The 17,199-nt window shown below is 43.6% G+C and overlaps 1 protein-coding gene across 11 annotated transcripts in view; it reads right to left on the bottom strand.

Annotated features, from left to right (window-relative positions):
- Positions 1–17,199, bottom strand: part of tenm2 (teneurin transmembrane protein 2) — a 226,685-nt gene that overhangs the window by 103,727 nt on the left and 105,759 nt on the right. For 2 of the 11 annotated variants that reach the window (XM_036005171.1, XM_031280056.2), the window contains exon 1: positions 6,214–6,942. The exons of the other annotated variants lie outside the window; for them this stretch is intronic. In XM_036005171.1, the coding sequence (XP_035861064.1) occupies positions 6,214–6,265 (52 nt within the window). In that variant the 5' untranslated portion in view covers positions 6,266–6,942. Of the gene's footprint in view, positions 1–6,213; positions 6,943–17,199 lie in introns of those variants that run through there. 11 annotated transcript variants of the gene reach the window in all.

Here is a 17,199-nt window from a genome sequence, read left to right as displayed (position 1 = left end):
TTCACCATTTATTAATTACTTTTAGGTAACCATTAAACACGTTTTTTCATTACTTTTAGCTAACTGTTTAGCCCTCTCTGCATGCTAACTAACTAACCAGACAACAACAAGCTAATGTGTTACAGCTGACTCAATACCGTGGATATTTCTTTTTATATCTCTTTTTTTCAAATGAATAGCTACTCAACTTTCTTTTCACATGTCCCCTGGCAATTGCAAGTACAAGTACCCCTGGTTGGGAATTACTATAAGGTATGCCCTGCCCCTGACACAATAGAGGCAGAGATGACAGAATTACATGAGAGCAGCTCCTCCACGTACAAGAGTAGTCTTTTTTCCACTAATGCTTAGTAAAAACACCTCCCTTTCTGTGCTCGTGAAATAATGCTATATTTGACCTACTTTTGCTTCAGACGCAGCACAGCAAACTACCTGACTGTCTTCAGCAGAAGCACCACTCTTTGAAACTGCCAGATTTCTAACGCGTGAGCCAACTGTCCTCACACCGTCCCTTAAAAATGGTTTTACATCTGTTGCAGCGTGACAGCCAGGGAGGTAGCCAGTAGCCGGCAGGGCGGGGTGACTCACAGTCTGGGCTGGACGAAAGGTACTTTCTCCTCCTTTTTTATGTTAATAACACAGACCTGAGGAAAAAGGGAGGAAGAGATGCAGTGCAGAGAACAAAAGAAGGGGTGAAGAGTTCAGGAAGCTTGAGTCAGTGCTTTGGGGAGAAGGATATTAAAGATGAAGGGAGGTGGCGAGAAGGAAACATGGACGGGAGGCAGCAGCAGCAGAGAGGGAGAGATAGCAGAGAAACATTAGATAAGATGAAGAATGGAATGGAGAATGGTTAGTCGGGTTTCGAGTTTACAAACAACGACGTGATGAGTCACTGAATCACCGCTGGTGCTACTATCCCAGAAGGTATAATGAGGCTGTGAAGATGAACAATGGCGCCTGTAAGACAAAAAACCCTTTCCAGCAGAAATGCTGGGATCAATTTGTCACTTCAGCATGACTGTAATTGTGACACTTTCATCTGTCACATAGTTAGCTCTGGCACGGATCGATCACTTTGAGTGTTAGCGTTGCATAGCTAACAAATGGGATAACACTGCATCCTACACAGTTGCTTTGATTGAGGATACAATGCTTTCTTGCTTAGAGGAAAATTAAAAGGTGAAAGAATATGATGAATAACTATGTAAAAATATTTGTCTTCTTTATTAATATGCAGCATAAAGTAAGTGAAAGGATTTAAATTAACTGTGATATCAGCTTTTGTTTTCTTTTTTCTTTTTATAAATTAGCTTTTAAAATGAGAGCAGAAAAAATCTGGTGATAAGAGGACAATGAGTAGACAGCGTCAGGTGTGGATGGAGGGATGGTTAGAGATATGAGAGGAGTGGGATGTGTTGGGGTATAGGTGACACACATGGCAGCGCCACATGCAGATGGTACACATGGATGAGCAGCCAGGGTAGTGAAGCATAAAACCAGCCAGCTCACTGATCAGACACACACACGCACACGGGCACACAAGCACACACACACACACACACACACACACACACACACACATGCACACACACACACACACACACACACACACACACACACACACACACACACGCTCAAAAGCATGCTGAGAACACCGGTTAGCTTGCCAGCCCTTTACTCAAAATCACCACTGTGAAAATTAATACCTCCAACCGTCCATTCAAAAACCAGCCACACACAATAAAAGACACACACACACACACACACACAGACACACACACTCTAGAAATCGATAAATACATTAATTATTTACATAGGAAAATGCATCCATAAAATGTGCGAGGAAACCTTTTTGAAAAATGTTACTGTTAAAGTCCGTTCAATAAAAAACAGTCTAAGATCCTAACGTTTTAATATCAGCAATGTTAATCTTAACGATTTCCTTTCCTTTACCATTTCCTTTTCTTCAAAACTGACTCAAAAACTGAGGTTGACCGCCGGCTGAATGATTTCCATCAGCGTGACACACAAACACAACCCCACACAAACGCTCACCTGATGAGAGACGAGAACCGATTGAACAAGACCAACACACAACCTCCTCTCCTATGATTTCAAACATGCACACAAAGCCATCAAACCGCATGCATTATACACAAACTCACAGGCCCTGACGGCCCCATACACACAATAAAGCATGGTGCGTCGGGGAGGACACAGGGGGCTGAAAGCAATCTTCCAACTGACCTTGAGTGGGGAGGACAGAACAGGTGATGGAGGGAGAGAAAAAAAACCCAATGCGAGTAAAAGGAGTGAAATACATAATCTCCACTGGCAGAGGGAAACGAAACAAATGCTTTCACTGTGATTGAGGACATATCGCCCTCACACATCGACACACACACACACACACACACACACACACACACACACACACACACACACACACACACACACACACCCATATATGCACACACAGTTTGGCTTAAACAACACTCGATGGAAAACTGAAAGCAGCGAAAAACTCATTTTCCTAAAGCAGGAGGGGAAAGACAGACAGAGGAATGGAGAAAGTGATGCGAAGAAAGAAGGAGAAAAGCCGCGGGTGCAGAGAATAGAGGAGTCAGTAAAGAGGCCAAAATAGGTGGAAACAAAGAGAGAGAGGGAGCGAAGCAGACAGAGACAGATGGACGGAGTAAAGAGAGGGAAGGGAGAAAGAGAGATGACTACTAGTGACCGGCCTTTGTAGATGACTGTCATTGCTCACTTTCGAGTCAGCTTCACTGAGGCAAAGTCTTAATGACTCACGGCCCAATACTCCTACTAATCAAGCTGTGCATGTGTGGGTCTGTGTGTGTGTGTGTGTGTGTGTGTGTACGCACGAGCCACTAGTCTTGTAACAGAGAACTTTATTACCATCTGTTCCCACACATGCTTATTTGTTTAGCCGTGACATGCGTGTCTTCTTCAATCGCTTTTCTATGTTTTCTCTCTCCCACTCTGTGTGCCTATTCCAATCACCTCTCCTTCAGTGTCCTCTCCTCCCCTCTGCCTCGCTCCCTTGCATGGGGGGGGGGGGGGGGGTCTTATTCAAATAAATAGTGTCTAACCAAAAAAAATCACAGCCATTAACTCATTGGCTTTCTAACTACTTTGCTCGTCGTGGTGAAATGGAATCGCGCTCAAGCCATTTTAATCAAAGCGTGTATACACATACAGTGTGTGTCTGTCAGCATGTGTCACTGTGTATGTCAATGCGAGTGTGTGCCTCAGTACCTCCAGAAGCCATGAGGTGGAGCTGGTGACTGATGTAGAGAGAGAGAGAGAGAGAGAGAGAGAGAGAGAGAGAGAGAGAGAGAGAGAGAGAGAGACAGAGAGAAAGACAGAGAGAGAGAGAGAGTGAGAGAGAGAGAGAGAGAGAGAGAGAGAGACAGAGAGAGAGAGTGAGAGAGAGAGAGAGAGAAAGAGAGAGAGAGAGAGAGAGAGAGAGAGAGAGAGAGAGAGAGAGAGAGAGAGAGAGAGAGAGAGAGAGAGAGAGAGAGAGAGAGAGAGAGAGAGAGAGAGAAAGAGAGACAGAGAGGCAGAAAGAGAGGCAGGATGGATAGCTGAATGAAAAGCAAGGGAGGGCTAACTATCTTCTGCCTGTTATCACCAATTCTTTCTGGCAGTGTGCTTTTAAGGTGTCCAACATGGCATTGTAGGCTGGATTGTATTTGTACTGGAGCATCCATTATTTGTGGTACAGTGAGTACCACTTGGACGCAGTCGTAGTAGTAATATTTTATTGGTTGTAGAAGAAAAAAACTGAGTAGAAAAAAAAATCATATTTTTGCATCCTTGAACATTATGCTTATAGAGCCACAGCACATACAATATAAATAGACCGTTTACATGCCATACATGTTAATTAGTCATAGCAAAGAAAAGCACAGGTATAGCTTATAACATTAACGATATCTCAGTAAACCACCATGCATTATAGCAAAGTCCACAACCTGGAATGCAGCCATCGTTAATGTTATTAATTACACCTGTGCTTTTCCTGCTATGGCTCGTCAAAATGCTTCCACTGGAATAGGGCAATAACTAAAGATACAAGCCCCATTACTGATGGATCTCAGCCTAATGTTTAAACCAAAGGGGGCTTTAAATCAGCTAGAGTCACTGTGAATTTCTTTGCAAAAAAGATTCAGACGTTTCCAAAAAAAACGCGCAGACCATCCCCGGATTTGTGAAAACACACAGACACACGTGCACCTGTGCAACCACAGATCTTGTTGGCAGTTCAGAGAAAAGTGATGGTAGCCTGGAGGAAGGGCAGGTGTCCACAGACGGAGCTCTCTGTGTCTCTTTCCCTCTCCCTCTCTCTCTTCCTCTGCCACAGATGGACCCAATCACACCTATTTCTCTCTCACATGCCCTATAGCTACATAATCAGCGTGAGTGTGTGTGCACGTCTGACTTGATTATTGTCACATAAAAGGGCTGTCTTCTGAATGATCTCTAAATATGCATACGTCTGGGGTGTTTATGGCCGACAGCAGATTACTGTGTGAAGCACTGGCTACTACAATGCAGAAATACTAAACTTTTGTTAATCTATCAGTCCATTTAAGCCAAAGTACAAGTTATAGTAAATGATAGTAAATGTGTGTGTGTGTGTTTGGTGAGACGTGCACATTCCCTAAAACACACACACCAATGTTTCAGAGCACAGCATGAAAATGGATCCTAAGATTCAAAAAGGGTCTGCTGGCTCAGGATAACACTTAATTTCATTTCATATTTGCAAGTTTGGTGACAGCTGAACACGTGTGTGAGGTGGCCTGCAGAGGGTCTGTCTGTCTCACATGGCAGGGGGTCCCGCTAGCCAATGGGACCACCCGCTCTGTAAAGCAGGAAGTGAACCACCAATCTGTCATCTGTCTTCATAAACCCACCAGTCAGGACCCTCCTAATTAGTCACCATGGAAACCATGGCTAATTCCCTGGTCTGCCATGCCAATCACGTCCTGTCTGTGGCAGCAATCAGAAAGGCACATTTATCCACCGCTGGGCTGGATCCGTGTAACAGATGTGTGTGTCTGTGTGTGTGTGTGTGTGTGTGTGTGTGTGTTTGTTCATGGGTGTCTAAATTCAAAATGTTTCTTCAGATAGGAGGCAGATGTGTCAGAGCTTCTGAGAGGGGTGTGTGCTGTGTTGTGATTGTTTGTGGGAACTGTTTGATTAGCTTGACGAGTGCTAGCAATCCCCTCACACCCACAAAGCAATCAAACAACTATTATATGACGCACACACAAACACAAACACAAACACAAATACACACATCGACACCGATGCAGCAGCCACAATTTACCTTACCCCAAACTCTTCTGTCAGACAGTCACACACAATGCAACCCCTGCTGTTCTCAAATAACCTGCACATTCACACACATCACACCATTTTGATTTGTAAATTAAATCACATCTAAATATTCAATCAATAAATCAGCACTGAATTAGAAAGGCAAATACCTAAAAAATAACCTTGTTAATATTGAGGACCACACATGAATTAATTATGGATTAAAGTGGAACAGGGGCATCCCGCATCCCGTCCATTTCTTGCCATCAACTACGTGTCAATCACTGTAATTACCATCAACTAAAATGTGGTCACCGAAAAGCTGGGGGGCCGACACAAAAGGGCACACTTATGATGCACCAACTTCAAATCAATGACCCAAACACACACACACACACACACACACACACACGGGTACATGTACACGCGGAATCGCAATCAAATTGCACGTACTGGCATTCACGAATGCCAATCATAACTTGAAGCGCACATCAAAGCGGAATTCTATTTAGATGTATGCCGTTTGATCACCACCACCGGCTCCACCGTGTACACACATTCTCACACATACACACACACACACACACACACACACACACATACACACACCACCACCATATGCATATATAACCTACATAACCTACATATTAGAATACAAAAATATATAGGGTTGCACAAACTAAGAAATTATAAATTTTCTGTTTGAGCGTGTGTGTGTGTGTGTGTGTGTCCATCCATGCAGGAAAAACCAAGGGGATTGGCTATAGTCAAGTTACGGTGATGTTCTATTGTCCTCACACTGTTGTCTGGAGAAAATATAGCACAATGCCATCTCACTAGTGACAAAGAAGTATCCCAGGGTCTTACCTGTCTCATGAGAGAGGGTCTTGGTTCTTCCTGTGTTGCCTGAGTGATGCATCGCTCCGTACTTGTCTCTGTTTCTGATTAACCCTCTACCCTTATCTTCTCTCCTCCACTCTCCACTCCTCTCTGCTCCCTTAAGAGTCCTCTTTTCTTGATTCTCAATCTTTTGCGACCTGTTTCCTCTCCCTTTCACCAAAGTCCTTGCTGCCTGTCGCCTCTCCCTCGCTGTTGTTCTTTTTCTTCACTCTTCTTGCCCTTTCTTCTCCCCTCTCCCGTCTGTTTGCAGTGAGGTCTCTGAAGCACAATCCGCTAGCTGAGCACCGCGCAGGAGGAGAGGGAAAGAGAGATAGAGCAGGAGCCCGAGAGACACACACACACACACACTCACGCAGTGTGGATCGACACCCTTGCACACGTGTGGCTGTTGAACTACAGAGACAAACGCCACACACCAAAACACCACAGGGGAAAAAAGATGAGCGCAATGCCCTGCACTGCTTTCCCCCCTTTTTTCCTTGAGACTGCAGGTCTTTTTGTCTCCCTCCCGTTTCTAGTCCTCAGTCCTTTTTTTTGCGCAATCCGGCACAGATCAAGGCCAGGTTGGGCATAGGGGAACAGATGGATGCGGCGACACTGAGAGTGAAAAAGAGAGTGCCTTTCAGCCTGTGGCAGGCAGACCAGAAGAGAAGGAGAGATGTGGCTGCGGCTCCATCCTCCATCTGCCCTCAGCTGAGACTGAGAGCAGACTCAACACACACGCTCTCTCTCTCTCTCTCTCTCTCTCTCTCTCTCTCTCTCTCGCTCTCTCGCTCACTCTCTCTCGCTCTCTCTCTCTCGCTCTCTCCCTCCCAGCAGCGCCGCACCACCGAGATGGAGGGGGAGGAAGGATGACGGCGGGAGCTAACGAATGAGCCAAAGGGAGAGAGAAAAGAGGGTAGGAGGGAGACCGTGAAAGAAGGAGAGCGTAGTGGTAGACAGAAGGAGAAGGATGGAGGTTGCAACAAGGGCGGGAGCAGCGCAACAGAGCCCCCGAGCACCAGAGAGTGAAAGAGTGACAGAATCATGGGAATGTGACAAAGCATGCACATCAAAGGCAAAAGGGGAAAGGGAGAAGGAGAAAGGAGTAAATGATATACGAAAAAGGAGGAAGGCGAGAGGAGAGGAAGGGATGAGGCAAGGTGGAAGGAGAGGGAAGATGCAGAGATGCGGAGGGGGAAGGAGGGAGGGAGGAAGGGCAGAGGACACTGCGGCGATGAAGCCAGTAATATGTCAGATCTCACATGGACGTGCTCACATTCACATAATGTCCCCAAACAGGAAAAGAACAATGTCCAGTCCCTCCAGGATTTCGCAGCCTATTTTTGAGATTGTTGCGGCCCAAAATGCCTGATTTTGCGGGAGCTTTTGTAAAAAAATTGTGATAAAAGTTGCAATGTCTTTTGTATGTTTGTTGCAAAGAAGTTGCGGGAGACATTGAAAGTTGCAAAAAAGTTGTGATTTTTTTTGTATAGTTCTTTAAAAATAAAAAGGAAACTTGTTTTGGGGAAAATAAAATTACTCTGGGCTGAGATTTCCTAGTAACCTTACCAAAAAGGCTCAGGATGCTGCAAATGTTGTTATAATATGAAAATGGCTGGTGGATTTAAGACAAAAAAAATACAAATTTATTGAATGAATCAAATTTGAACATGTCTGTCAGTGGCTTGTTGATCTTTCCATTGTTAGTTAATTTCCTATCCTGGCCTGGGACACACATTCATACGGTTTGATAAAGTACTTATTGGACTTTAACTTATCATTGCACTTACAATAACGAGCACAGCTGTCCTCAATGTAGGTCATTGTGTCGTCTCATGTCCGTTTTTTCCTGCATCCACCGTATGTGTTTGTGTGTGTGTGTGTGTGTGTGTGTGTGTGTGTGTGTGTGTGTGTGTGTGTTTGTGTGTGTGTGCGCGTCAGTCGCGGGGGGAACTGACCAGCAGCCCCGTCCGCTGCAGAGAGCAGCAGCTTCAGCGACTTCAGAGTAAAAAATCGTTCCAGCGTACATTAAGGTTAAAATGTATACAGGTTGGCAGGACGGTCTGAAATGTTTTACACGGTCTTTCTCTGTACGTTTTGTTGGTAAATGTGAGATGTTCGAGTCACACACACGTCTCGTCTTCATATCAGAAACAAGGAAATGATCAACCCGTTCTCACTCCTGCTTGGTCATTGGCTCTCAGAGTGCACGTGGGGCTGCTGGGATTGGTTGAAGTCGCGGGAAACTTCAGGTTATTGGTCAAATTTGTGGAAAAGTTGCGGTGATTGGTCAAAATTGCGAGTCGCACCACATTCGTGGTGATTGGTTGAATTTGCGTGAATTGGCGCGATCGCGACATTGCGAAATCCTGGAGGGACTGAATGTCAAACAATGCAGGAGGATGGTAGCCATGAAAGCAGACTCTGAAACCCCTGAAACCAAACGTCAACATCACATATGAAGGGGAAATGATTTTAAAATAATTTGGTCCTCTGACATAAAGACAAGGATAAACTGGATAGGGCTGTGCAATCAATCAAAATTGTAATCGCGATTACGATTACGGCTTCTAAAAATCACGGAAAACAGAATAATCGAAAAACGATTATTTTGCACATTACGTTTTACAAGTACACTCTGATTTTGTCTTGTGTTCTGAAGAGGAAAAAATGTTCAAATGGGAAAAGTATTAAAGGACATTTCACAGTAGGTGTTAACTGTTTCACTGTTTTTGTTCCATAATCAAGCAGCCCTAAAACTGGAGCTGTCAAACTAGCTACAACATGAAGGTGTGTTTCTTCCTCTCTCTCTCCCCTCACAGACTCCAGCTACCGGCTCAGGTGTCAGGTTACCAGGTGAGTGAAGGTCCTCTCAGCACCCAGCAGAGGGCAGACATCTTGTCACTTATCAACCAATAGGCTGAGGTTATCCAATGCTCTATAACGTATTGTATTATTAGCATAATCCTACATTACCAAACACATTGATCAACATTCAGTCTGAATTTGACGCATCCGGTTATACATTATGCATTGAGACAGCCTTGCATCACTAAAGCTGTTCATCATTTAGTGCACATTTAGAGATAATTCAATATTACTAAGAACAAGGATATTTAAGCCAGTTAATGTGTGTTTTTTTCTGTTCTTACACATTATGAAACAAGTGTGAAGAGTGAAGGTTACTAGAAGAACAATCACAAAGAAATAAAAGCAAACAGTGATCTAACAGTAAAAAAGAACAATGCACACACACACACACACACACACACACACACACACACACACACACACACACACACACACACACACACACACACACACACACACACACACACACACACACACACACACACACACAACCGCAGCACAACCGCTGAGAGAAAAAAAAGCCTATAGCTGACACAAAGCAGGTGTGGGTAGTGTGGTGTGTGCATCGTAGTAAAGAGGGAGGAGGAGATGAGCGGTAAAGGCCAACCCCTGAGCAACCACTCCAGAGGACCGCTGTCAGCATCATTTTCTACCTCTTCATATGACATTCTCAGACGCCATCTATCATTCTCAACGAGTCAGAGATGCACACAATGCGCCGCAGCACCCTGGTGTGCGCACACACACACTCGTTTGGTATGTGCCAGCGCGTATAGGCACATTGCTCAAACATACTGTATGGATGCAGCAGATCAAGAAGCGGTACACACACACACACACACACACACACACACACACACACACATACGAAAAGGTATACTCCCTCGGTACACAAACTTGCAAATACAGGTGTTGAGGCTTGATTTACGGCAGGGGAGGAGGTGGGGAGAGGGGGTTCAGAGGGGGGAGGCGGGTGCTTTGTGACTATGACTTCATCATATTAAAGTTGAGAGTGCGGCGGAGGTAGAATCAGCGGGAGCGCAGGAGGAGACGCTGGATTTTTAGATGAGGTTCACGTCGATTTGTCATGATAAAAAAAACCCATCTGAGACAGAAACAAATTGCTTTCTTGACAACACCTTCTAATGCTCCATCATGCACACGTACACACACGAGCCCCGGCGCATGTACACATGTACACCACACACACACACACACACACACACACACACACACACACACACACACACACACACACACACACACACACACACGTGAATGCAATGTGATACATTTTCTCATGCAGGTTATTTATCAATGCCATTCAGCATTATTATACCTGGAATATCTGTATAACCATATATATATTAGGTGTATATGTGGGATACACAAAAGCTTCCACTCAGCGTGATAAACTAGAGAGTCCATTCAGCCTGCTATGCTTCAGTATGGAGGTTGTGAGGCAGTATAGAAAAGATGTAAAGAGAAGAAGCATATGGTAAAGGAACAAGGAAGAGAGCATATGGAAAGGTCATCCAGACTCTGGTGAACGAGGGTTGTGTAACAGTATGAGATAAAGGCAAACCTCTGCTTATTAGGCCTTATTATGCAGATTTACTCAATCTCTCCCTCTTTTTCTTCATCTTACTCAAACACTCCTATGTTAATGTTGGGTTTCTAAATCTCAAACTAGGCAGTTTGAATTGCAAGAGTCCCAGCATGCCGCACATTTCCTTTCTACCCTCAGTGACAGTTTTTGTTCTTTTCCCCCCTCTTACCCTTGCCTGTTTCCATCCACCTACCTTCTCTTTCTTTCTCCTCCTTCTACCTGCCTCCTCAAGTAAACCACCAAGGGAGAGCAGGTGAAGGGGAGAGAGAGAAAGAGAAAAGAGAGAGAGAGAGAGAGAGAGAGAGAGAGAGAGAGAGAGAGAGAGAGCAAGGGAGTTGGATAGATGGAGAGAGAAGGTGTGCTATAAGGTACCCCCATGGGTTGAACATGGTCATTTGTCATGAGACTGAAAGCTTAAGAAAAGACTAGTTAACATTAACAGCTGATCCCTGTGAGACACAGGAAAAAAACACAGCCAGCAAAACACCTCCAGGAGGAGGCGTGCAGTACGTGCGCACACACACGTGCACCAAATGCACACACACATGCATGAGTGGCCCTTGCAGTAGCCTTCAGAATACAGAATCAATAGTGGTGAAACCGCTCTTCGACAAGCGAGAGAAGTAGTGCTTACCATTTTTTTTACACCACTCCCCCTCCTAAACCCCTTCCTGTTCTCCCTCAGCGAAAAGCCTTGTTGTCTCCATGCCCCCCCCATCCTTGTCATGCCCACACCCTGCAAGAGTAATTAATCACCTTGTGCTAATGAGCTATTAACTAATGACAGATTGACATGCCTCTGCCTGTGTGCGCATGTCTGAGTGTGTGTCTACGCAAGCATGTTTGAGTGTCGCCAGAGCCACCCTCAGCACGCTAATGTGATTAAAAAGGTTAAGCTCTTATTAGGGTGGGAGCACAAGGAGTACGCAGCGCACACACACACACACACACACACACACACACACACGCACACACACACACACACACACACACACACACACACACACACACACAGCTGTACACACAGGAGCCAACATCCATGCGCGCAAATGCAAAGAAAGTCACACATTTATTTTATTTAGGGCAAGGAATGACCGTGGAGATCAACAGAGAGTGTGCTTTGCATGCGGTTTGTGACATAAAAAACACAGGCGTGTGTCTCACCCCACCCCGGACTCTCTGTCCTCCCTTCATCATCAAGACTGGTTTCAGCACCATGGACAGCTACATAAAGGAGCCGCTTTATGAACAAATTTGAAGTGCCCTTAGAACAATGTCCTTGCTTTGGTGCACCACATCATGCTACACTTCTTTGTAATAATGCTCACATCCTAAGAGAATGTGTACCAAACAATTACAGTGTAAAAGAGAGGCACTATATCAAACTGTAACACAAATAGGAAAGTGTTGCTTTTAGACAGGTAGTTACAGTAGACGTCTGTACCTGGAGTATGTTTAATCAGACTTATTGGACTCTAACACCTCTGCTTTCAAATTCCAAGAGAAATGTAGTTACAGCGAGATCATTTGAGAATCCTTGCACTACATAATAGGGAGTCTAACCTAGCTCTGCATGTGTGTGTATACATGAAACTGTGAGTGCGTAGGTACATGTGCCAGCGCACACTGTACTGTATGTGCTTCTGTGTCTCACTGACCTAACAGTGTGGCCCTATGGAAAAGTTTTGGCGCATACCGACTGCGAGATTTGCATTCTCGCAGCTCTCTCGTTTTTTTTCTGTGGCTTTAGAAGTGAACAGCTGCTTAATGGTCATAGCTCTTCAGAGACAGGACATTGGGAAGCACAGAGGGGGTTAGCCAGGGTTTCTGCACTGCCAAACACACACACACACACACACACACACACACACACACACACACACACACACACACACACACACACACACACACACAGGCACAGGCACACAAGCACACGCTGAGGCACACACCAGGTAAAGCCTGGTTCAGCTATGGTTCTGAGAGCAAAATGTGACCATTTAGCAGATGTTTTTCTCCCTAAAAGTGACTTTAGAGGCTTTTCACACTGTTGAATTTAACTACAATGGAAAACAAAGCTTGGCACACATACATTATACTGTAGCTGACAACAAGAGAGAGAAATCCGTTGCACAATATAGCAAAAACAATACTGGTGTTAAAAAAGATAGGATATGTGACAATATACAGCATGTTGCGAGCATCCTTCATATTGCTACATGTTCCAAGCAGTGGAGGGGGTTTGTGAAACCTGATTTAAAAAGCGAAAAGGATTGAGGCTGGATTATTTTTGGGATGTGGGAAGGTTGAGTGCTCTCTCTAATTTCTGTGGAGCTCACAAATTCAAGTAAACTATTTGAAACCTGCATCACAGACACAACTAGTACATCAAATTGCCTTCATCTCCACACTCATTTGACTGTTTGACTTGAGCGCACAACCCAGACACACACAGATGGGTTGTGTTTCATGAGATGCCAAAAGAAGGGATTTGATGAAATACAAGACAAGTGAGAGATGGTTATGGCCTCGCAGTGTGTAAGTGTGGAGCGCCGTCCTGGTTCCGCAGCGTTCTCCTCAGTGGGGGACCTCACATCTTGACCTTTACATGTCCAAGATTACGTAAATGTCCTTTTTTGACAAAATCAAAAGTAGGTCAGTGTGGCGCACACAGACACGTTCACACACAATTTACTGACAGGTTTAATGACCCCAAAGCGTTTTGATTACCAAAGCTATAAATACACATAAAAAAATAAATCTTGAAATATATTTGATCTTATATTGAAAAACAAACACTTAATTGAATATGACTGTTCTGACTTAATGAGGATAAAAACAGTAAATGTTGAGGATGGCTTAAGAACAAATTGTCAAACTACCAAGATATTGTCTGGTTTAAAAGGAATACATCATGGCAAATACCGTGTAAAGATTTCTTTGATTTCTATGCGGATGATCGTGTCGATTATGTTTGTGGTCAATACATTTACTTTACATTGTTTTATCGGCTTGAGACTTCGTTACTTTTCATAATTTTATTAATATTTCTTATGAACATGATTTTGACAGAAATTCTGTTTGGGTCTCAGAGACATAGTAAAATACAATGGATTTTCATTATGCTCCTCATCACAGACACATTTCAATGAAATCTGTTATTGGAGTTTGTCCATTCCCTGGATAATGACTTTTTAGCAAACATTATAACATATAAAACGGGAAATATTTCCTTATTTGGTGTAATATCAATGCCTACTGGTCATTTACATAGGTTGTATATATCAACCTGATGACATGGCATCATTGTGAAGATACCAAAGAAAGGTGCCCTGAGCAATTGCAACAACTGGCGCGGCATCACCCTTTTGTCTATCCCTAGTAAAATCCTTGCCAAAATCATTATACAGAGAATATCAGGTGCAATTGATGACCAGCTTAGAAAGGAACAAGTAGGGTTCCGGAAAGGTAGAGGGTGTATTGACCAAATATTCACACTACGCAACATCACTGAACAGTGCACAGAGTGGCAAAGGCAGATAAACCTAAACTTTGTGGACTTCGAAAAGGCCTTTGAGAGCATCAGATGGACTCTGTTCTCGCAACTGGAAGATCTGGACTTCGCTGATGACGTGGTTTTGGTCTTGCACACGCATCAGCATATGCAAGAGAAAACCAGTCGTCTTAACAACTTTGCACAGCAAATAGGTCTTAAGATCAACCAGATGAAGACACAGCTGATGATACTAAACATCCCAAACCCCTCACAAATAAAAACAGAAGACATAAACCTACCCATGACCAACCATTTCACTTACCTAGGCAGCATTGTCAGCCATGATGGTGGAGCAGGCAACAACATCACAAGCCGACTCAGCAAGGCCCGAAACACCTTACAGAGACTAAACAACGTCTGGAAGTCTGCCCAGTACAGCACCAACACCAAGCTGAGACTGTACCAGAGCTGTGTCCTGTCTACCCTGCTATACGGCTCTGAGTGCTGGCGAACAACTGAAAGCGATCTCCACAAACTGTCGACCTTCCACACCAAAAGCCTCCGTATCTCTAATCTCTAATCAACTTCTACTCAGCCAGTGTAAATATGACAACATGGCTACCATCATTATGAGAAGGCGATGGAAATGGATTGGACATGTAATATGTAGAGAACAAGAAAACATCACGCAAACTGCCCTTCACTGGACACCAGATGGCAAACGTAAAAGAGGTCAACCCAAGAATACCTGGCGCAGGACAGTGGAGGGAGAGCTGAAGACACTACATCACAGCTGGGGCTCTATAAAGACACTGGCCCGAAACAGACAACAGTGGAAATCCTTTGTTGCTGCCCTACATGCCAAAAGGCATAATGGGCAGTAAGTAAGTAAGTAAGTAAGTATATATTTTACATACAGCCCTGTGAGATCCCAAACAATGAGGAAATAAAGACAATCTCAACAAAACAAAAAGGTTGATATTTAACATTTGGTGTAAATCAGGCAACAATTTGGTATCCAAATCCCAGTAAACAGCGTGGGACAATGATATCCTTATTGCTGCCAATTGAATTCATCTGTGTGCAATCAGGTAACAGATTATTAACTCCAACAAGTGTGTGTGGTTGAGATTCATGGGGACTAGACTGAGTATAAATTCTGTTTTTTTCACTGTGATTGGCAAACAGGTCGAGCTGCCACAACTTGGGAGTAGCTAAAAAAAAATTACTTAAACTCCTGACCACAGTCAAGCAGTTGTGGTTCATTTAGCAGCTCTAATTATTGTTACAAAGTGTTGGATTTTCTGATAAATGGCACGCTTCTTGTTTCCTTCAGGTGTGGCTGTAAAACTTTACTCGTGGGCTCAGCATAGTGTTGTTTTCTTCAACAAAAATTATGACTAAATATCGTTGTCAACGAACCTTTATCACGTGACAAAAACGAGACGCGATGTAAATGCTGGTCATGTGACGATGACTATAATTAAATGTATAATCCAATATTGTTGACAAATAAAAACGAGATTAAATGTGGTTTACAAAATAAAAACTATGCTAAAATGTCTCTTCATTTTCGTTGACCAAAACGAGACGAGACAAAATGTTATAATGTTATTTTGTCTCGTTTAGTTGCGTTATTATTATTATTTTGCAGTATTTCTGTTCCCTGTGTCTGACTTCATGCAGGCGACGTTACTTCCTCAAGCCCTGTCGCAGCATTATTTCATTTAGAAGATGCAGCGGTGAGTTAGAGAGTGAGATGAGCGAAAACGACAACAAACAAAATGAAGTCTGACACAGAGAAAGCTGGGACCAGGGCCGGCCAGCCGGAGTTTGTCTTTGGGAGAAAAAGAATAAACGGCATTTGGAAAAACTTTCATTACATAGAAGTGGAAAAGAAAACGGAATGTGTTGTGGAAAAAGATGGGGAAAACTGCGGCCACAATATCACAGGAAAAAACACCACAAGCCTTAAGAGACATCTCAAGCCATTCCATAATGGAAGTTAGGTAAGTCAAGACGTTAACGTAACGTTACTTTCTATTTTAGAAAGCTAATGCCAACTCATGAGGCTGTGGTTAATGTGTCTCATTTTAACGTTAGCTTTAGACGTTAGCCACTGGAGCTGAAAACGACTGAGACAAACGTGTGTGACTAGCGTGTGTGTGTGTGTGTGTGTGTGTGTGTGTGTGTGTGTGTGTGTGTGTGGGTGTGTGGGTGTGTGGTTGGGGGTGGTTGGGTGTGTGGGTGGGTGTGTGTTTTGTTTGTGTGAGAGAGTGAGTGGGTTCTTAGTTCCTACCTGACTGAGTCCATGTGTACTAAGCATCCCTTGTTGGCCAACATTTTGGTTTTGTCTATACTACTAGGTACTTATACTATATTGACTGGAATAAACAGAATTGCATTACTAAAAAGACTAAATGTCATCCATTTCCGTCGACTAAAACTAGACTATAATAGTCATGGATAATTCTGACTAAAATAAGACTAAAATGCTCAGACTTGTAGTCGACTGAAACTTGACTAGACTAAAAAGAGTATGAACATGACTAAAACTAATAAAAACTAAAATGACAGCTTGACACAAAGACTAGACTAAAACTAAAATTAAAACAAGCCGCCAAAAACAACACTAGCTCAGCATGCCACTTATTTTTCAGATGCTAAACAGAATAATATTCACAATATAACCATAAAAGATGGGTGTAGTCAGAAACAGTCAAATAAGGCATACATGCATGCAAATGCCCCTAATGAAAAGAGAAAATAAAAAACATAAACAGAAGAGACACCAGCCCGCCAAATCTCAGACGCTCACATGTCTGGATGATGATGAGGAGCCGAGAGGTTTGGAGGAGCCGGATGGGAGAAGCAGGGGACAGGACAGCTCTAACATAGAGACAAATGACCTCCCAACATCACAGACATGGTGGGCCTGAGGAGAAGCGGGTTAATAAAAGCCATAGAATAGAGAAGGCAAAAGACAGAGGGAGAAGGG

This window comes from Sander lucioperca, chromosome 1 (assembly GCF_008315115.2).
Source record: "Sander lucioperca isolate FBNREF2018 chromosome 1, SLUC_FBN_1.2, whole genome shotgun sequence".
NCBI classification, from domain to species: Eukaryota; Metazoa; Chordata; class Actinopteri; order Perciformes; family Percidae; genus Sander; species Sander lucioperca.
Note: the sequence above shows the minus strand (reverse complement) of the source record. Positions and strands in the feature narration are given on the sequence as shown.